The 22385-nt window shown below is 33.9% G+C and overlaps 1 protein-coding gene across 1 annotated transcript in view; it reads right to left on the bottom strand.

The window, feature by feature from the left end:
- Positions 1-1635: 1635 nt before the first annotated feature.
- Positions 1636-22385, bottom strand: part of COL3A1 (collagen type III alpha 1 chain) — a 62988-nt gene continuing 42238 nt past the window's right edge. Inside the window, exons 23-51 of the mRNA XM_001378421.5 lie at positions 21808-21861; positions 21417-21515; positions 21279-21332; positions 21116-21169; positions 19258-19311; positions 18678-18731; positions 18123-18167; positions 17515-17613; positions 17318-17425; positions 16908-16961; positions 15697-15750; positions 15561-15614; positions 14342-14395; positions 13625-13732; positions 13374-13427; positions 12681-12734; positions 12286-12447; positions 11690-11797; positions 10917-11024; positions 10452-10505; positions 7913-8020; positions 7359-7412; positions 6893-7000; positions 5833-5886; positions 5484-5591; positions 4291-4576; positions 3048-3235; positions 2534-2776; positions 1636-2066 (exon numbers count right to left, since the gene is read on the bottom strand). Coding sequence (XP_001378458.3) covers positions 1920-2066; positions 2534-2776; positions 3048-3235; positions 4291-4576; positions 5484-5591; positions 5833-5886; positions 6893-7000; positions 7359-7412; positions 7913-8020; positions 10452-10505; positions 10917-11024; positions 11690-11797; positions 12286-12447; positions 12681-12734; positions 13374-13427; positions 13625-13732; positions 14342-14395; positions 15561-15614; positions 15697-15750; positions 16908-16961; positions 17318-17425; positions 17515-17613; positions 18123-18167; positions 18678-18731; positions 19258-19311; positions 21116-21169; positions 21279-21332; positions 21417-21515; positions 21808-21861 — 2781 coding nt within the window. The 3' untranslated portion in view covers positions 1636-1919. The remainder of the gene's footprint in view (positions 2067-2533; positions 2777-3047; positions 3236-4290; positions 4577-5483; positions 5592-5832; positions 5887-6892; positions 7001-7358; positions 7413-7912; positions 8021-10451; positions 10506-10916; positions 11025-11689; positions 11798-12285; positions 12448-12680; positions 12735-13373; positions 13428-13624; positions 13733-14341; positions 14396-15560; positions 15615-15696; positions 15751-16907; positions 16962-17317; positions 17426-17514; positions 17614-18122; positions 18168-18677; positions 18732-19257; positions 19312-21115; positions 21170-21278; positions 21333-21416; positions 21516-21807; positions 21862-22385) is intronic.

Raw genomic sequence — 22385 nt, 5'->3', positions numbered from 1 at the left:
AGGCAGAAGAGTGGTAAGGGCTAGGCAATGGGGGTTAAGTGACTTGTCCAGGGTCACACAGCTAGGAAGTATATGAGGTCAGATTTGAACCCAGGACCTCCCATCTGTAGTCCTAGCTGTAAATCCACTGAGCCACCCAACTGCCCTCTTGGGATCTAATTCTTAAAAGAGTGTCAATATAGTCATTTGATTTAACATCATTTTGAAGAGAGGGAGTTGGAAATATGGAGACCCTAAATAGGCACAAATGTTTCTTGATCTTACTGTGTTCTTCAATCTGATTAGTTCCCAGTCTTCTTCCTCTACATCTCATTATTGCCCACCACTTGGAAGGCTCTGGAATCTGGTATACTTTTCCAAGTGTTCCAGGCATCAAAAAAACAAACTAAAAAGACTTTCTTGCAATATATCTATCTACTAATTTGTTAAGATTCTGATATAGGAGGGAAATAGAAGTAGGTAGATGTAGATTTTTCTACATGGAAGCTTAGATAAAATAGTTTTATTGTGGAGAAATAAAGAAATATAATAGAAAGAATACTGGATTTTAAATGAAAAAAAAAAAGAGTTTTATCATTTTACTTCCATAAGCCTCAGTATCCTTAGGCATAAAATGAGGGATTTGGATAAGTTGGTGTCAAAGATTCTCTAAATCTTAAACTTATGATTGAGTGTATAGAGTATTACTGCACCTAAAATATAATTATAATATGTTCTATAATTCTAGAAGATTCCTCTCTGACCATTATTCCTTCTCCAGTAGTTTTCTCACCCCACTCTCTCCTTTGTTAGAGTCCCTGAAACCAGTGACTTTTCCTCTTGATAATTCTAATTTGCAAATTTCCAGGAAAAATGATGGATTCTTTATTAAGAATTCTCCTTATGTAGATAGACTCTTGTTAGTTAAAGATATGGAAAGGGACGAAAAGGGAAAAATTTGACCATGAGAAATTTTATTAGGAGATTTTATTATATGTCTCTGTGAGGAAAAGACCAACAACCACATACAAGCTTACAAAGATGGTTATCCTTCAACATGCTTACTGTATGAATGGGACCAAAGTAGCCTCACCATCTAGGCTATTCCTTGAAATATACACAATTAAGGGACAAAGTTCTCAAGAACAATCTTCAACAGGAGACACTGACAAATGTTATAAATCTAGGCTTTTTAGTGCAAGTCAACAATAATTCTGACCTGCAGTTTTTAAAGTGAAAATACATCAGCACCATCATATTTGCCTTCCCAAGTTTTAGTGGTCTTGACCATCAATGACAAGAAAGTGTAGAAGCACCTTTGAAAAAGTGGATTGAAATCCAATAATAAAATGAGTAGCTTAAAAAGAGGGGCTGTTGTTCAATCCTTGCACTAGCCTGTTCTTTGCCCACTACCCATCAGCACAGAAATATACCAGTTTAGCGAAATTGAACTTATAAATTTCTCAAATGCATATAGTTTTTGTTTTAATGAGATAGCTAATTCATCCCAGTTTCTGTACAAGATGAGGTAGTTGAAACAGGGAAGTCCTTTCTAGCTTTTTGTTTTTACCATCTCAGAAAAGAGGATAAATTGTTCATGCTGGGAGTATTCAGTGCCTTGCAATTAGGGCAGCATTCAAAGACTGGAACACAGAATTGTTGTAAGACTGTTGAAGTTTATTATAGCACCACTGAGACATTTTGAAGATGGAATTGGTAAAAAAAAAATAGAGCCAAAAGCATTTGAATTGTATTTGGTGTACTAGCAAAACAAAAATGATCCCTTTCTGTCAAATCATCTTTTTTCTTCCAGAAATTTTGGAAATAAATAACTGGAATACAGTTGATAACCTGTATTGGTTGACAAGATTAGAACAAGAGGAACACAGTTGGAGTGAGAATTTGTTTGCTGGGCTTTCAGAGAGAACAAATTCCTTAGTTTACAAAAAGCAAACGGGGCCAATGTCTGCACCAAATTCTTGATCGGGGCCACCAATATCAAAAGGAGCAATATCAATGATGGGCAGTCTCATAGCCTTGCGTGTTCGGTATTCAAAAACTGTTTGACCCCATTCCCCAGTGTGTTTCTGTGGGAAAACAAAAAATAAAGAAGAAAAAGAGAGAAAAGAGCTTCGTTAATGACCCCAAAACAACAATATTTCATGGGTTTAGAAATAGTCCCCCATGGTATTTCACTAGTTTATGTGAGACCTGCTACATGAGAAGCCTGGAGTTCTCCTCACTAAGGAACACAAGTTTTAATACAAAATGGCATGTTTGAACCCACTACAGGTTGCCTGATTTTAAAGGGCATGGTTCTAAATTCTCCCAAAGATGCAGAACTTGTCATGACTGTGAAGGGATTGGTAGCTTAGCTTCTGGACATTTGCATGGGACCTATTTAAATATGGAGGACATTTCTCCCTCCATTCATGAATGACTCAAGGAACAACAAGAAATGGTAAAGCCATTCTGTATGTTTAAGTTGCCCTACAAGTCATCGTCTCCTATGGCAGAATTTTAAATACTAAACAAATAGTATATATTTACTTACACTGCAACCATCTTCCAGAACTGTGTATGTGATTTTACTATTTCCTTCAGCCTTGAATTCACCTTCATGGGAACCCATAAACTTCAGAGCTTTCTTTACATTCCCACTGGCCTGATCCATGTAGGCAATGCTGTTCTTACAATGATAAGTGATGTTCTGGGAAGCACGGCTGGAAAGAAGTCTGAGGAATGCCAATTGAACCTCGAGAACATCTTCAGGAAGGTCAGGATTGCCATAGCTAAACTATAGTAGGAAAAAAAGAAAAATTAGCCAAGAGGCAATAACTTTAATCTAAACCCTGGGCGAATAACTCAACTACTATGTGATGAGTTCAATAGTTGTAAAGCACTTAGCTCAGTGCCTGGTACAAAGTAAGTGCTATATCAGTTTTTACTTATTATGAAAATTGTTAAACAACTTGGCTTTATCAAATTGAAGAGAAGGGAAGAGGAGAGGGATAGAAAGGACTCAGATAAAGTTAGTTTACTTTACTGAAAGTCTGTTGAAAACATACCTGAAAACCACCATTCATGGACTCTCCAAACCAAACGTATTTCTTTTCAGCACTGGAATCTGTCCACCAGTTCTTCCTTGGAATATTCATGGGACTGGCATTTATGCATGTTTCACCAGTTTCCATATTACAGTATACTTGGATAGCATCCATCTTGCAACCTTGGTTAGGATCAATCCAGTATTGTCCTGAACATACAAAACATAGCTCAGGGGTTAAGAAGTTCATTTTAAAAATCCATTATTTCATTTACATTGAAAATTTTTTTTCTTTTAAATATCACAATCCATTCTCAAGGTTGAGGACATGGGAAAGGAATATAAGCCTTGATTGAGAATATTATATTATTTATAAATTATATGAACTGAGATCTTATAGCATACAATCTGAATGAAAACATGTTTTCTGTCAATTAAGTTCAAAGTTTAATACAACATTTGGTCTGCTTCTTGGCAATATAAATATTGAAAGACTGAATGTTCACTTGTCAAGGATTCCATTGAGTGGATTCCTGCATTGGATAGGGAGATGGACTCTAATTCAAGTTCTGATCCCTTTAAAACTAAATTGCTCTGGGTCTATAGGAAAGAGTCAGATTCATAGAATAATAATATCTGGATACCTTGATATGATATTTACACTTTCTATATTTTCTGCTATATAATTTTGATGAGACCAATATTATTAGAACTGATATTTTTCATAGCTATATTAAGCATTTGATGGTTACTAATAATTTAATACATTTCCACTTCCATAAAGTACTCTTGAAGAGCATTATTTCAAGCTAGTTCAAGTTCATTTCTACATTCCTGTATGTACTACTTCTGTAATACCTTTGTGTTGTAGGTATAAAAATGAATCTTAGTATTAAAAAATATATAGGATTTTAATACTAAATCAAAAGAAAGGGAAAAGGAAAAAGGTTCTTTCAGTCAAGTGAGCAGAGCAAAGAGAGACACTCACACCTGCAGCACTTTACCAAAAGCACAAGCTCTGAAAAAAGAGCCCTGCAGTGTGGTTCTCAGCCAAATTTATCTCCTAAGCATCCTTATGTAAAATGAGAATGTAATTGAAAAGGATGCTGGGAATGTATCTCAGGTGTTGCAAATTTTTCATCTGCACAGTTTCCTTTTTTGATCTCAGAAAAATATTAAAGTGATAGAGGGATAAAGAATGCCATTTCTCACATTTTCAAATTTTCCTCCTTTGTTGAAAGCAACTTTCATTCCAATATACATACCACTCTTGAGTTCAGGATGGCAGAATTTCAGGTCACGACAATTACGGGCAGGATTTTTTCGTGATCCATCAGGACTAATGATGCTTTCTACCTGTCCACTCACTGATTTGAGTGAGGACAAAATCTCTTCAGTGTTCATCTTGAAATCTGTGGGCTCATCTCCATAAAATGGGGAAGCTTTTTCTCCAAATCCTGCTATTGCTGCTCCACCACCACCACCACAGCAAGGACCAGGGGCTCCAGGTTGGCCAGGAGGACCTGGGTTTCCAGGATGGCCAGGGGCACCCTAAAAATAAGAAAAATGTGGACAAAAATTAAATTGTAATTGTTTTCCTGCAAAAAAAACCCTATATTGAAAGAATTCAGAAGATTCCCTAGTTTTAAAAATGGAGAGACAATGTAGTGGAATGGGAACTTGTTTCAAATTTGAACACATAAAAATGGGTTTAAATTAAGGCTCTCAGTTTCCTCATTTATAAAAATAAAGAGTGAAACTAAATGATATCTAAGGTGCCTCCCACTTATAAATTCTATGATTCTAATTTAGGTAATGACTTGAGCCAGGGAATTTTCTGAGTACCTATTTTATCTTATGTTTTTAAAAAATGATAATCATTAGGGAGATAAATATTTTTATAATTGAACTCCAAATAAAAATATGTTATAAAACATAAATGGAGTGCTTTGCCTTAACCTTTTATATTAGTTAGTTTATAAAATTATGTCTAAAAAGATATGCGTCAGCAAAAATTAGAAATAAAATTGCAAAAATATTAAATTAAAGGAAATATCAAACCTATATACAAGTTAATTCTAAACATAGCAAAATTTGATGCTATTCCTATATTACTATTTAGTAGGAAAAAAAGGGAAAAAGTTCCAAATAGTAAATTTTTTTAAAATTAGTAGTTAGCAGACCTTGGGTGGGGAGAATTTTCAGGATACTACAAAAATTTAAAATGTTTCTTTGGTTAGTGAAAGCCTGAATTCTAATGCAGATTTAAGTAATTAAAAAGCAGCATAGTTTTTTTTTCAATTTAAACTTCTGATTTTCTTAACAGGTATTTTTTGTGGTATTCTAAAACACAGATTCACTTCATATTTCTTATTGTGTGTATGTATGTGTAGGTGACTAATGAATCAAGAAGGAAAAATAACAACTTAAATGTGCATGCAAATAATTATTTCTTTACATCTGATCCTCTTTCTCCTCTGTTTCCTCGGGGGCCTGGAGGACCAATGGGACCTGCGTGTCCACTTAATCCATCTTTGCCAGGGGGTCCATGGGGTCCAACAGGGCCCTAAATGAGATTCAAAAGAAATAATCATCAGAACCAAAGAAAAACATGCAAAAAGTAAGGAAATGAAAATAGATTAAATTAATCATGAGGAACCTGTTTTTGATGGATTTATAGGATCATACAGAAGTCTCACCAATTAGGTAATTTTTTTTTGTTTTTTTAATCATTTTTTGTTTTTTTGGTCATTTTTAAATAGCCTTATGAAAATTTCAAAATATATTCATTTCTCAATATTACTTACTCGGGGGCCTGCAGGTCCTGGACTGCCAACAGCACCTTGGTGACCAGGTTGACCCTGAAAAGGTAGAACAGTTTGAACATTAGTTAAGAAATTCTTAAAAGTTTAAAAAATCATCATTGTTCCTATATGATTCATGGTCATTCATGGTCACAATAACTTAAGATGATTCACTATACTTCATTTCTTCTTATTTTCTCTATTTACTCTAGCTGATTGTAAGAAAAGTATCTTGAAGATCTATTAGGAGAAGCTGGAATTAATTATGACTTCAGTATAAACTTTCTTCTTACCCAAAATATTCTTTACTTTTAAAAAAATAAAATGAAAGCCCTCCAAATTATTTCTTAATCTACATTTTTCCTAATCTTGAAGTACATATATATATATATATATATATATATTTGCTTATTTGTATTTGTTAAGGTTAACAAAGTCACCAAGCATTTATTATACATTTATAGTGGGCCAGGCATTGTGGTTACAAATGTGAAAGATGTCTTTGAATAACAAAGATATTTAAATTGAGAACCCAATTTCCCAACTAAAATACTAATCCAGCATAAATCCTCTGAGTTAATTTATCCCTACTTCCCTAATTCAATGAAGAGGCTAAACAAATCATATGAAAAACAAGACAAAATATTCATTATTTTTATTTCCTCTAACTTCTAAACTAGGGTCTTGATTATTGAATTAATTAATAGTTATACCATTTATAATAGGTGTTGTTATATCTCATTGGATATGGTGCAACCCCCCCAACTCACCCTAAAAAAAGATTGAATTACTCAAGTATTTTTTCTTTTCTCTGCAATGATAATTTGTTCATGTGACTAGTTGTAATACTGGATGGAGAATGAATTCATTGCAGTTTTTAATATAGATGAGTAAATATATAAAGACTTTAATACCATAGGAATAAGGAATGAAACACATAAGACCAAGATAAAACCAACTCCTTACCTTAATTTGAAAATGTTTTATGAAAATTAGCACCCTATTTGACCTTGTTTTTAATTAACAAAGAGATATTTAAAAAAAAAAAAGCTTAACTACTTACTGAGGCACCTGGTGGACCAGGAGTCCCTGGGAAACCACGATGTCCTTTGATGCCATTATTACCTCGTTCACCAGGTTCACCTTTGTCACCACGTGGACCTTGAGCGCCCTATAGAAATACATTGGGGAATAATATTATAGGCATGCATTTACAATAGTTAATAATAAATTTATGCATATGCAAGGCACACAATAGAAGGTATATTTCTTTAGGGCAGGAAGTTTTTTTTTTCACTTTGGGGTTTATATCTCTAGGACTCAGTGAATATCACATGTTTCATAAATGTCAGTATAATTGCAATCAATTGAAGGCATTGAACTGAACAATATTTGTATTGTTTTTCTAATTCATTTAATGTTGGTAATATTTTTGGACTGAAGAGTAACTGTTACCTCCAAATTTTCAATTCCTAGATCATGCCAGATAATAGTTTTCTGTTGCTTCCAGATGTGAAAATATCACTTACCGGAGCACCTCGAGCACCAGCAGGCCCTGGAGGACCACCAGGACCAGCAGGACCCTAAAATGAAGAGAGAAGATGTTTGTTGATGTCATTACTTTTTAAATGCTGACAGGACAACCTCTTATTTTAGAGCTTTTAGTTGTGTTCAAAGCACCTTTAAGGACCTTCCAAGAGTGTTCCTACACCAAGCAAGAACAAGAGTAGCACCTTTTCTACTTTGGCTTAGGTGCAAATTTGGTAATCAAAGTTCTACTTTGAATTACTCACTAACATGAATATATTCTAGTCTGATTCAGGAAGACCTCCGGTTAAGTCTTGCCTCTGATGTGGACTAGCTGTAGGACCTTGGGTCCCTTTAGTGTCAGAGACAGCTCTCTAAGAAGCTTGTGATAAGTGTGCCTGGATGGATTTTTATTTTATTATGAGAATATTTCATAATATGAAATACAACTGAATGAGTAAAGAAATTCTAGAATCTTAGATCTTTCCACCCACTGATGTAGATAGCATGAGGGAAATTCACACAAACAAAATAAGAGGATTCTGTTTGAACTTACAGATTCTCCTCTATCTCCACTTTTTCCAGCGGGGCCTGTGGGGCCAGGAGGACCAGGATGTCCAGGAGAACCAGGGGACCCAGGAGGACCACCTTCACCACGGTCACCCTGTAAACAAGTGTAATATAAGTGCATATTGAATAAACCTCCCTTTCCAACATCTATCAACCCATCCAGCTATCTACTCATCAATCAAACAAGAATTTGCTGAACATCTACAATGTGCCAGGAATTTTTCTAGGTACTGGAGATCCAAGAATAAAGAATTAAACCCTCTCTACTCATCATAAGTGGGGAATACCAAATATTTATAAATATATACAATATAAATATAAAGTGTGTAAATATAAATATATAGCAAGGAGTGAAATACAAGGTAGTTTGAGAGAGAGGGAATGACCAGCTGGGGGAACCAGGAAAAGATTCATTTAGAAGATATTGCCTAAGTTGTATCTTAAAGGTTGGGTGAGAGGGATTCTCTGAGATAGAAGTCAGGGGAGAGCAAATTTCAAGCACAGGAGATTTCTCTGCACTCTGTTTTGCTTTAAAAGTTAAAGAGAGGAGTTTATATTTTATCTTAGAGGCAATAGGAAACCACTAGAAGTGGTTGAATTAAAAGAGTGAAATGGTTAGATTTGTATTTAGTTATATTTAATGAAAAATACTTTATCAAGAATGTGTAGGATATGTTGGAATACTTGGAGACTTGGGGGGGGGGGCAATTAGAAGCCTGTTGCAATAGTCCTAAGCAAGAGGTGGCAAGATCCTAGCTGTGTGAATAAATAAAGAAATTGGATGGAAAAGATGTTTTGAAAGCAGAAAAGGCACGATTTGACAACTGATTAGATATGTGGGGTAAAGGAGACTGAGGATTCTAGGAAAATGCTGATATTATGACTAAGAAAATAGAAGAGTGGCTCTATTGACATAGATAAAAAAGCTCAGAAGTCAGGAAGTTTTATGGAGAAATATTGAGTTCAGTTATAGGCTATTTACTGTTCAATTTGAGACAATATCAAGACATTCATTTTAAAATGTCAAATAGGAAGTTGGTGATGTGGTACTAAAGGTTAAGGAAGAAATTGTGTTTGCATTCATGAATTTGGTGTTAATTCTCAGAGAAATTATAAATCTGTGGAAGCTGGTGAGGTTACAGAAAGAAAGAGTCTAGGAAACACTCTTCTGTCTTAAAATCAATATTGTGTGTTGGTTCCAAGGTAGAAGAGTGGTAAGGGCTAGGCAATGGGGGTTAAGTGACTTGCCCAGGGTCACACAGCTGGGAAAAGTCTGAAGTCACATTTGAACCTAGGACCTCCAGTCTCTAGGCCTGGCTCTCAAGACACCCAGCTGCTCCCTAGGATACACTCTTGAGAACCACCTTCAGATAAGTGTTATGATGTGGAAGGTAAGTCTTTAAGTAGATTAAAGAGTGGATAGAGAGATGGGATTAGCATTTGGCTTCACAAAAATCCAGAGAAGAGAAAGAATGCAGGAGAGTTTGTTCCACAATGTCAAATGGAGCAGATCAGTTGAGGATAGTAGATGAGAAAAAAGGTCATCATATTTAGAAATTAAGAAATCACCAGTAACTTAAGAGAGAGAAAAGAGAAAGAGAAAGAGAGAGAGAGAGAGAGAGAGAGAGAGAGAGAGAGAGAGAGAGAGAGAGAGAGAGAGAGAGAGAGAGAGAGAGAAACAGAGAGAGAGAGAAAGAGAGAGAGAGAGAGAGAGAGAGAGAGAGAGAGAGACAGAAACAGAGAGAGAGACAGAGGCAGAGACAGAGAGGGACAGAGAGAGAGAGATGGAGAGAGAGAGAGAGAGAGAGAGAGAGAGAGAGAGAGAGAGAGAGAGAGAGAGAGAGAGAGAGAGAGATGTTTGAATTAAACAATCATGAAAAAAAGTCAAATTGTGAGAAACTGGGAAAAAAAGAAGAGACATAGGAAGATAATTTGCCAGGAAGGTAGGACCTAGTGAGGATTTGTTAAGAATAGGAAAATCTGGACATAATCACAGGCAGTAGGGAAGGGATTAGTTCAGTCAGAGACTTCAAAGAATGGAGAGAGAGAGAGAGAGAGAGAGAGAGAGAGAGAGAGAGAGAGAGAGAGAGAGAGAGAGAGAGAGAGACAGAGACAGAGAGACAGAGAGACAGAGAGACAGAGAGACAGAGAGACAGAGAGAGATGGGAATGATAATGAGTGTAATTGACCGGAGAAACTGGGCAGGTATGAAATCAAAAATCTATGTAGAAGGGTTGGCTATAATAGGAGGGCCATCTCTTTAATTGGAGTTTGGGGAAAAGGAAGAGGGAGTGAAAAATGAAGTCATTGGATTTTGAGATGAAAAGAATGAGAAAAAAATGTGCTCAGATCAAATGATTTTAATTTTTCTAGCAAAGTAAGGAGCAAGGTTATTATCTGAAGGAGATAAGAAAAAGTGAGTTGTAGGAGGGTTAAGGAATATTGAGAAGAAGGGGAAGAGGTTAAGAATAGCTTCTGTGAGGAATCAGTCCCATGAAATATTCCTGAAACCATTTCAATTATACCTTGCCCCCAGGAGCTCCATCACGGCCTGGTTGTCCATCTGATCCAGGATTTCCCTAATGAAAAAGACCAAAAGAACTAAAATTATTTGAATATATGAACATTTTAATAAATTCTATTAGACAACTTAAGAGATGAAATCAGATAAGCATTTTCATCCCCTTCTCTGTCCCTTGAGAAATATTGTATTATACCCTTGTAATATTTATTATTATTCTTTGAATGATCTCCTGTTAATTGAATAATCATCACTTTTAATCATAAAAAGCCTAAATCAGGTTATACCACAGAAAACTGTTTTAATTGGTAAATTAAAAAAAAAAAAGATTATGTGGTCATATGACTTTAGATAGACTACTGGAAATCTCAAATAAGGTATATTTATTGTCAAATTGGCTGCCATTGAAATTCAGGGGGATTCAGGTGAATTTGATTGCACCATGGAAACTACAAAAAGAATGACTTACATCTCTGCCAGGTTCTCCGGGCATCCCGCTTAAACCAGGCAGACCCTGTGGACCTTGAGGACCACGTTCTCCATTTTGACCACTGGTTCCTGGTTTGCCATCTTCACCCTGTATGGAAGGAAATAAACTAATTTTTATTCCATCCTTAACATGGTAAAAAAAATGAGGTACGAGAGAGTAAATTGATACTGAGAGAGTTAGAGGTTCTGTCTTGTTTCTTTTTCTTCCTCTCTCTTCTCAATTGGACTGTGATTCTAGAACTAGGACATCTATTATACAGCTTATAGACCAAATGGCAAAGCCAATCAGGAGGCCTAAGATATTTTTGCAAAATAAAAAAAAAATAAAGCAGTTTCTAACATACCTGAACTAGGAAGTCAGGAAGACCTATGCTATCCTGATGCTCTTTATAACTAAAAGCCATCAGATATTACCATGTGAACAGCTCTGGATCACTTGATAACGGATCTTTTAAAAGATCACACATATAGGGATTTTTTAGCTACATCTCTTCTGGTTCTATTTCTTTTTTGGAAGAAAAATCCTAGGAGTCAGTCAGTTTCCCTCACTTCACTTTCCCCCACTCCAAGCCCCATAGCACAAATTGAATTGAATTTGCCAAATTTTGAAAATAAGCTTGGCTATTATGAAAAATGAAGGGATATCATGAAGCTAAACACTCCACTAATTAAAAGTAAATCTACTTTTTAAAAGTGATCTCCAAAAGATACTCAAGGTGCCAAGAGATTAGCAACTGGTGGATCTCCACTTACTTTGGGTCCTTGTGGGCCAGGTCCACCCCGAAGTCCTGGACTGCCTGGTTGTCCTGCAAGACCTCGTGCCCCAGTTACACCAATAACACCGGATGGACCTGGACTTCCCTGTTGAGAAAGGTAATAAAATAAGTTATATAAATATTATTCTTAATAAATTCACATTTCCTATATTTGAGCAACCCTAGGGTTTATTTTTATGAAAAGCCTTAGAAGATTCAGTACCATATAATGTCTAGGAAGAAAATGAGATAATACAGAGTATTAAAGTTCTATAAGCCAAAAAATGTGTTTTGAAATTGAGTTTATTAATCTGAAAATCTGAAGTCAAATAACTCCTGATTTACTATGGAAAACTGAAAATCCTCACTAAGTATGTATAAATGAAAAGATTCTAAATAAAGTAGTAGAGGAATTAAATTTCAAACTATATAATTGAACGGTTAATATTGAGCCTTTGAAATGATCATAAAAGATATAATAGTGTTGAAAGAAAAGAATATGGAAAGAATAAATTGATTAATATTTTTTTTAATTGTGGATATGTGATTCGAAGGAATCATATAGTAAGTGAATAATAAAATTTAGTTACTGACCGGTGCTCCTGGTGAGCCAGATGGTCCCTTTTCGCCTGGTGGTCCAGCATCACCTTTTGGACCAGGACTTCCTGGATTACCAGGAGAACCACTATTACCAGCTGGTCCAGGGGGTCCATCTTTGCCTGGTGCACCATTGTTGCCAGGGGGACCTGGGTTACCCTTTAAAGAAAAGTTTAAAAGAGACTTATAACCAAGCAGTACCAAGGAAAGAAGCACAATCTTATTCCCTTTCTCTTGCTAATGAAGTAAAAGTTAAATAAAGAGAATATGGCAGTAAAAAGCTATTGTTATTCTTCCTTGTTTGTTTGGAAGCTGTGTTTGGATTAAGAGATCAGTAATGATATTCTTCCTATGAGAAAAAAGTGACATGAAAACATTCGAATATTACTTACATTACTGCCAGGAGGACCAGGAAGACCACGAGCACCAGGAAAGCCAGCAGTACCCTATGAAATTGTAATCATTTTAAATCATCTTGAAATAATAGTTTTAGTAAGTAAAAAAAAAAAACTGTTCAGAGTGTATGGTTTGGATGGCTAAGATTGTAATGATGGGGCTTACTTCCTAGACAATGGAATCTTTTGAAATATCTTTGGGTCACTCAGTCACTTAAAAAAATAATTAATTCTATAGAATCATTTATTATCATTGTTCATTTGTGATTTACAATGTAAATGCTAACCTGCCTGGGGAGATAATTTTAAATTCTGCCCCTGCATCTTTCAAAAATTAATGGTTTCTGTATGGGAATAATCAGATGATTTTGTGTACGGTTGTGATTTTATGTGTTTATATTGCAAGCTATTATTTTCCCCCATAAAAACTTGTGGAGAAATTGTTGACGAGTTTGTCTTACTTCTATCTTAAAGATGGAAACACTGAGAAATCAAGTGTCCTGCCATCACATGAATGGCAGGACCCTGGGAAAAATTCTAATCTTCTAACTCTTCTGCCTTCACTATTAATGGCTATAAAAGAACTATGGATAACTAAAGATACCATATAGTTCTAGTTAGCTTTTACATTTGCTTCTGTTCTAATCAATTGTAATAGAAGTTGCATGGAATAAAAGAGAAGATACTTACAGGACCACCAGGATTGCCACGATCACCTTTGATTCCTTGGGGACCTGGTGGACCCTACATGGAATGAAAATTGTCATTAAGACTTTTCTTCAATTCAACTATAGTGTGGAAAAAAGATATGCTTATTAATTTATAGTAAATTTATATATATATATATATATATATAGCAATTTATAGTAAAAATTATAAACATCTATTGACATACATTTTTTGGTTTAGATGACAATGGAAAAATAAGAAGGAATACTTACAGCTGGGCCAGGACCTCCTTGGGGCCCTGCCAGACCTGGAGGACCTCCTTCACCTTTTTCTCCTGGAGCACCTCTTTCTCCTTTAGCACCAGGTTCACCATTTTGTCCCTACACCGCAAAACAGCAAATCACAAATTCATGTGTCAAAAAACCCCCAGCAATTAAGTTATCCTAATTTCTGAAAGTTCATATAGTCAGTGGAATAGGAAAGAAAATTTTCTTATGGATTTGATTTGGGTAAAAAGTAAACAAGAAATCAAGAAAAAACAACACAGACCCCCCAAAAGAAAAAAAAAATTGCTACTTTTCTATGACAAGAGACAATAGAGCAAGATTTTTAAAAATACAACTTTTTTCATTGCATTTATATAGACATATAGTGCCATGATTTTGAAGAGCTTTACCTAATTTTTAAAGCTGTTCTGAGAAATACCTCCTGAGGTATTTGGGGCAGTTATTATTATTGGGATTAGTATGATGAGACAATCTAGGTATTGGCAATCAGCATTAATGAATGTTAGGGCTGTAAGAGACCCTGGATGTCATCCAGTTCAATTCCTTCATTTTACAGATGGAGCAACAGAGAAGTTAAATAACATTTAAACTTACTTAGCTGGAAAATAGAACCCATACTCTAATTACTAATCCAGAACCAATATTTCTCAGAAAATAAAATTTAAGATTGGTGAAGAGAGTTATTTATATATTTAAACTTACAGGAGCACCAGGGAAGCCAGCAGGCCCAGGGGGTCCATGTTCACCTCGTTCACCCTACAACGTAAAATGTAATTTTGTACATTTTGTTTGTATTCTGTACAACAGAAGCATTTTATTCATAGAAGGCAAAACTTATTTTTCAGATAAGATCTATTTTTTCAAATAGAAATTTTGATATAAGTAATGTGAGAACTTTATTTCATAGAAAAAGTTGTCTTTAACAGTCAAGTATGATTTCCCTTAACTTGATAAACATTTTGAGCAGAATTAGTTTTCTTATGTCCTCTGCTCAATTATCATCATATTTTATGAATTCACACTAATTATGAATTTGGCATTCTCAAGTTTTGTATCTTTTTATTGATATAGGATACAATAACTTGTGTCTTAAAATATAATTGAATGCTTTATAGCTGGATGAATTGAAAATACTGAATCAAATAATTGGAGATTATATAGTTTTGTAAACAAACTACTCTAAATGAGTTTGAAGAAATTCATTTGCTATTTAATCACTGTGACATATAATAAATGACAATGTCTCCATCTTTTTTCATTCAACCCATTTGCCTTTTAAAATGGCAGGTAAACCTGTTTTGTTACCTACGGGAAAATGTTTACATAGTGATGAAAGGGGAAAAATATTTTCAAAGTTTATTATATAGATTTTAGACATAAAAACCTCACATCTCTCTTACATTCTTAGAAATGTATATTCCCCAAACATCTAGGAAAAAAATTACTATATTTTATATATATATATATACATATATATATGTATATATATATGTATATATATATACATATATATATTGCATGGAAAAATGAGTCTATTCTCTAAAAGTGAGATTTTATCAATAACTGCTATACTTGTAGCTGAAAACCTACAATTTATTTCAATTCCATTCTCTTTCCATGTACTTCAAAGGGAACATGGAATAGCAAAAAAAAAAATTAGAAGGCAATTATTGTATCTGAAAAATATTCCAAGTGTTTGCTTCTGGAATCCAACCTTCCTAAGAAATGATACATTTTAAATTACTTGACTTTATCAAGAGAATTAGAATTTGGTTGAATATTTCTTATTTTGGTAACTGCTTTTTGCTGCTATTTTCTTTGTTGATTTCCTTTTGATCAAAGTTGCTGAGTTCTAAAAGCTCACAAAAGAATGAATATCATATTAATATATTTTTATTAATACATGTTTAAAATAACTTACGGGGCCACCACGAGGTCCAGCTATACCTGGAAGCCCAGCGGGACCGCCTTCACCCTGAAAAAAAAAAGAGCACCATTGATATCATTGACTTCCATGTTAAATATTAGAATTTGCCCTTTTGTCTCTAATCTGTTACCTTATCTCCAGGTTGACCAGCTGGACCAGGTGGTCCAATGGGACCTGCAGGACCCTAAAAAAACAGGAAAAAACATTTCAATATTGAGCTTAGAAGGAGAAAGTTCCATAAGCTCAAGGACAATGACTTTTGTATTTTACATTTCTTTGGGAAGAGCATAGTACTTACTACATGCTTATTTAACTTGACTGAATAAATGAGGGAAATGAAGAAATCAAATTATAAATACAGAAAATATTTCATGTTGCCATTATTAAATGATCACTTCTTATGTGCTCTGTGAAGCTGCTCAAATTTTCAATTTTGGAGGAAAATTTTTTAAAAAATTTTAAAAGTTCATTTAATTAAATAATTTAGAATATTTTCCCATGGTTACATGATTTATGTTCTTTCCTTACTCTCCTCCCAACTCCTCCCATAGCCAATAAGCAATTCCATTGGGTTTTACATGTGTCATTGATCAAGACCTATTTCCATATTATTAATATCTGTACTAGATTGATCATTTAGAGTCTACATGCCCAATCATATGGGAGAAGATCTTTAAAGAATAATATACAAAAGCTACTCCTGACCTATTCATTCACCTAGTCAAAATCAAGTACATCATTTGTTTTAAATTTTTAGAGAATATTCATTATAAATTTAAATTGACCCTTGAAATTTCAAAAACACTGTTTTAATCCTCCAGAATGCTTAGGGTTTTTGCATATTAAACAATTTATACATCATGGTCTAATTCTCAGGGATATTGCCAAAATTCTCCAAAAACTAAATTGGCTATTGGAAAATAATTAAATTAGAAACTATAAAGAAAAATTCCCTGTAATCTCATAGTCTGAGATAAAAGTTAATGGTAGTTTTCCTTAAATGAGGGAAACTTTTATCTTAAAAGTTTATTCATTTATTAAAATAAATCGTTATGTTTACATGACATTTTGACTTGGGTCATGTCCTATACATGTGAGAGTAAATGGGGGGGGGATCCAATATAGCCCTTTTGTCAAAATAATAATTAATTTGATATTCTTAACCATTATTTAGATTTATAAAATTGTCCTAGTGTTTTTTTTAACTGATTAAATTGCTTAACATTTGGACATTATGATATTTGGACTAATGGATAAAATTCTTATGTGGGTAATTCATTTTTCCATAGTGACAAATCCATTTTAGTTCCATTGTGACTAGGTCAGGTACTTAATACTCACTCTTGATCCATCTTTCCCAGGGGGTCCATCACCACCTTTGCCTCCTGGTTCACCCTGTCAAAATTGGAGTTCAAAGAATTACTATGTATAAAATCAAAATGACAATAACCCAACTTATAGTAAGTTTACATACATTTCTTCAATATTTCTTAATTTGTTGGCCACTCTCATTTTGTTCTTTTTTTTTCTTGGCTGGTTTTCCAAGATATTTTCTGGTTTAGTAGTAATTGGTTAATTATGCATGCATAATTCAAATTTCACAAACTACAAACACATATAAACATATGTATATGTGTATACATATATTCACATAATGTATGAACATAATGTGTCTATATTGTATAGTATGTTGATACATTCCTTTTATTCAAGAAGGTTCTATTAATAAATAATAGAAAAGAAGTAGATACCTTGTCACCCTTAGGGCCTGGAAGTCCAGCACCTCCCCTTTCTCCAGGCATGCCCTGCAGACCAGGTGGACCTGAGTTGCCAGCAGGACCAGGTGGACCAGCAGGACCCTAACAATAGAATCACAAGTCAATTAAGTGGTGTGCAACACATTTATTGAAAAATTGTTAGGCTACCATTCTAAAAATTGTATTCTTACTTTTGCACCATCAGGACCAGGGGGACCAGCTACACCTCTTGTGCCTGCATTTCCTGGTATTCCTGGGGCTCCACGTTCACCAGGTGGGCCAGCATCACCCTATGATAAGATGAAACATTCCTCAGTAATAATAATAAAAATCAAAACCTAGAGGACCTAAATGAGTAACACACGCTCTATTCGCTTAGTGAGGAACATTACATTAAAACAGTATGTCTTAAAACTCTTATAATCTTAATGACCAAAACCATTTCTCTTTAATCTGGAATTACTTTGGCCAACTGTAAAGAAATGGGATATATTGGACAGTCAAAAAAAGAAAAATAAAAGATTGGAACTGAAGCAGTTGATTCCATGGTATAGACCTAACATAGGCTTAATAATCCTTTTTTGGGAGGTGGTGGTATTAAAAACGGTGTAATTTATTTTCCTGCTAAATAAATTTAACACAGGATTATGTTTATATTTGTTAAAAGTATCCACATTAAGGAAATCATTTGTCATGTTGCTACTACTTTCTAAACAATTAATGGATTTCTATTCTTGATCCTGAAAACAATTTCTCACTACTCACTGTTAAATTATATTGAATAGGTTAAAATATTTACCTTGCCTCCTGGGGTTCCAGGTACACCAGCTTCACCTTTTGGACCCTAGTTAAAAGGAAAATAGTATTTACCTCCCTATTCAAGTACAGATTAACCAATAGAGCTTATTAATATTGCAAGCACTGAGGGATTTAATAAACATTTGCCTTAAAGATTGTTACATCAGGCTTTGGATTTGTGTAGGCATGACTTATGATCTATAAGGTAGCAGAATTCATGTTAGTGAGCAGTGTTATAAAGTCTTCTGCTGTAGAGAGCAACACAAATATATATATTGCAAATGAAATAAGTCAGAAGGTTATATTTTACCAATATATAATTGCAGGAATTTAGTTTTTTTTTATTTCCTTATTTCCTCTTTTCAATCAAATTTTCAATTCTTACCACATAAATGGTTTCTATTTAATCCATTGATTTTTCATCTTTTGTTATATAAAAACATTCAAAATTGAGTAAAAAGTCTATTATTTATGAAATGAAAAATAATGTACAACTGAAGGCCTAATGAAATAATTTTCTCATACTCATTGTTTAAAGAATACAAATGCAACATACTGGGTCACCAGGCTTTCCATTTTCTCCAGGAGGACCATTCCCTCCAGGCACACCCTAAAAAGAATGATAATTGAGATATTTTTGCATTAGTATTTTAAAAGATTTCCTAGTTCATAAGCTATTTTCAGATATGAAAATTTATTTACAACAACTCAACAAAATAGTGAGAATTATTTTTTTATTTTTGAATAGTAATTTGTGACACAGTTATATTCGCAAATAGAAATTAAGATATTTCTTGATCCTCATAGTTCTAGCAAATTTAGTTGCTATGCTTTTTCAAAAATTATTAAACTATTGAATCATTGAATTATTCTTGTTTATATATTATTTAGAGAAACATACATATAATTACCTCTAAAATATTTATGCATATTATATACATGCAAATGTGTATGGATATATATTTATCTAATATTATTACTCTATTTCTTTCACCATATATAATCATGGTAAACCAACTAATGGTTTAGTTCATTTTTAATGAACTCAAATAAACACAACATAAAGAAATTTGCATATAGAAGAGATGATCTGTTATAAAAATATATCCAGGGAGAAATAGGTAAAAGGGACATACTTGGAAACCCTGAGGTCCAACTGCTCCAGTTTCTCCTCTTTCACCAGGTGGACCCTGTGAAGAAAAAATGAGTTTCTCTGTGACACAAAATGAATGATCTCATCTTTAGTTTACTTTGGTGATATAATAGTTACACTAACAAGGGTAGGCTTTCATTTAAAGAAAATATATACTAATTGTAAAAACCATTTCACACGTCAGCTTTGATAATATAAGAATAATGAAATACCTATATTATTTAATGACCCAAATCATGCAGCAGTATTTGACTAAGTTAATTAAATTATTAATCAAATAATTGCTAATATTTTCTTCATGATTTCTACTCATAGGACTTGTAGAGTTAAATTCAGTCCATCTCCCTTAATGTAGCTAATAAAAACCAAATAACATTATTCCTGCAATGTCATAACCTAAATGCTATTATTATTTTCTTTTCCCAGTCACATGTAAAAATGATAATCTATATCATACCCTGATGAATTCATTTACCACATGATAAAGAATATAATTTCATGGCATTTTAGTCACCTAGCCTATGGATTCTTATCATCACAATCATTAGAATATAGAATATAATCTCCTGGAAGACAGGGGCCAAGTTTGTGTCCTTCTTTGCATCCCCTGTGTTTAGCACACTTCTTGGTTTTTAGTAGGCATTTAATAAATGGTTCTTGTTACTATTTTGGACTGTTATCATTTGATTCTATTAACTAAATGAGTTTTATCAAAAAAGAAAAAGATTTTAAAGTAAAATATAAATGCCCACAATTGTAATTCAGCTATATCGTAGTCAGTAAGCATTTATAAGCTTACTATGTTTCAGGCACTGGTTTAAATTCTGAAGGATATGAAGATCAAATAAGAGTTTTTCATATTTCTAACTTTGCCTTGTCCATTCCCTTTCTCCTCCTTCCCCAAAGCAGAAGTGGAATATAGTTTAGGTTAAAAAAGGGGGAGGGGAGAAAGATTGGTTTAGATGTCTTTAATGTAACTTTCTCATAAACCAACTTTTCTTTCTGAGTAACCTAAGGCAACCAACTGTGAGGAATCAAAAGCATCTAGTCCAGTAATTAAAAACTAATTAAAATTGTCTCATATTTTCTATAAAAATCTACTTATACTTAAGTCCAAAATAATGATTACTTGGGATGCTTTTTACATTTTATAAGTAGAAAATATTCTTTAACATTCAATATGTAAAACTAGACATACTGTTCTCATATGTATATTTAATTAAAAGGCAACATCTATTAATCAGAGACCACCAAATTAGAGGCCATAGTATATCCTATTAAGCATGCTCGTTTTATATTTGGAGAGGAGGCATAGACATAGATTCATGAAAGCCTGGATTCAAGGCTTCCCTCTGTTGTATTAGTTACATGGTCAACTTAACTTTGGAATGGCCGCAGCAATTCACGAAGCTTATAAATTTCAGACTATATATCAGTGGAAGGAGCTTTTGAGTAAAGTATTTCTCCCACTAATTAAAGCAAAGGTCTAAATGATCTATTTCTCTCTCTCTCTCTCTCTCTCTCTCTCTCTCTCTCTCTCTCTCTCTCTCTCTCTCTCTGTCTCTCAATATTTAACAAATAATAGAGATACATGCATTTTCTAGAGTGTATGAACACATATCAGTTGTTTATTCGACTTCATTAATGAAACTGGCAGTCTATTAATGATGATTATTCAGGATAAAAGTTCCAAAATTGTTTTGCTTAAATGTAAGTTGTAAGGTTTTATAGTTTATATGATTCATAGATTTTTTTTTTGTTATGAGATCATAGTGGCAAAAGTCCCTGAGCTCCATCTATCCAATTCTTCTCCCCCTTTTTAAAGATATAAATAAACTTACAGCAGATCCTGGAGGACCTGGAGGTCCAGCCTCACCATTCTTTCCAGCAATACCCTATGAAATAAAAGAGATGATTAAACCGGCAGATCTAAGTAGAACTAGTTAGAGGGCAAAATATTATATGATTACAAAAACACAATTAAATTTGATAAATGTAATGTACCTGGGGACCCGGACCTCCGGGGTTACCTCGTTCTCCATTCTTTCCAGGTGCACCCTGAAGAAGAAAAAGAGGCGACGTTTTTACTAATTAACTTTTTTCAATGACATGAGAAAAGTACCCATCATATAATTAACTCACATCATTGCCTTTAGGACCAGGGAAACCCATCACTCCAGGTTGACCTCGGGGACCAGATGGGCCTGGAGGACCAGCTCGACCAGATTCTCCTTGATTTCCCTAATGAGAGAAATGAGAAGGTGAATATCTGGAGAACAGAGCAAAAACAGAGGGTATCATAACAATTAGGTGCTTAATTGTGAAAAAAAATTAAGCAACATTTTTAGGTTTCCATTTCTTTGGTCACAATGAAAACGTTTATATTAATTACATCTGTTTTAAAACAATTATGTGTTAGTACCTGCACGTTTATATACACTTTTACTATTCTCTAATGTCTCTGAATTCACATATAGATATAACACATTTCAGGCACTAAAGGTATAGGATAAGATATATAAAAAATACATACTGGGGGGCCTGGTTTGCCATCAGAGCCGGGGCCTCCTGGACTTCCTGGTAAACCCTGAATTTGATGAAATAAGTAAATTACTTGATTTTTAAACACAAGTTTCTAAAGTACACTCTTCAAACATGCATGATCATATGTTAACTATGACATGTTTTTACAGTTAACTCAGTATCATTAAATATATTTTAGTATCTGTATAGTGTCTATCAATGACATTCAGAGATGTATATAATTGTGTTGATTATAGATTTCTAGAAAGACTAATTAGAAGAAATATAGATATTATTTAGTTTGACTCAAAAAAGAATTTTGAAAAGGTTTAGATAGGATGCCATATAAATTCTCCTAGAGAGATAGAGTGATTGTGTTTTTAAAGATCTCTAAGAGAAAAAGTGTGAACTTGGAGATTTAGACTCAACAGATATTTGATATTTCTTTTTTTTTAGTATTAGGAAAGTAAGATTGCTATCCAGGCAGAAATGAAGATATAAAAATTAAGTAAGGATTACGGTGCCTTTTGATTTACCTCCACTTGTCAGAACAGGACATACCCTGGAGAAAATGATGCCCTTTGTTGG

Source organism: Monodelphis domestica, chromosome 4, assembly GCF_027887165.1.
Source record: "Monodelphis domestica isolate mMonDom1 chromosome 4, mMonDom1.pri, whole genome shotgun sequence".
Lineage (NCBI taxonomy): Eukaryota > Metazoa > Chordata > Mammalia > Didelphimorphia > Didelphidae > Monodelphis > Monodelphis domestica.
This window is presented reverse-complemented; position numbering and strand designations above follow the sequence as displayed.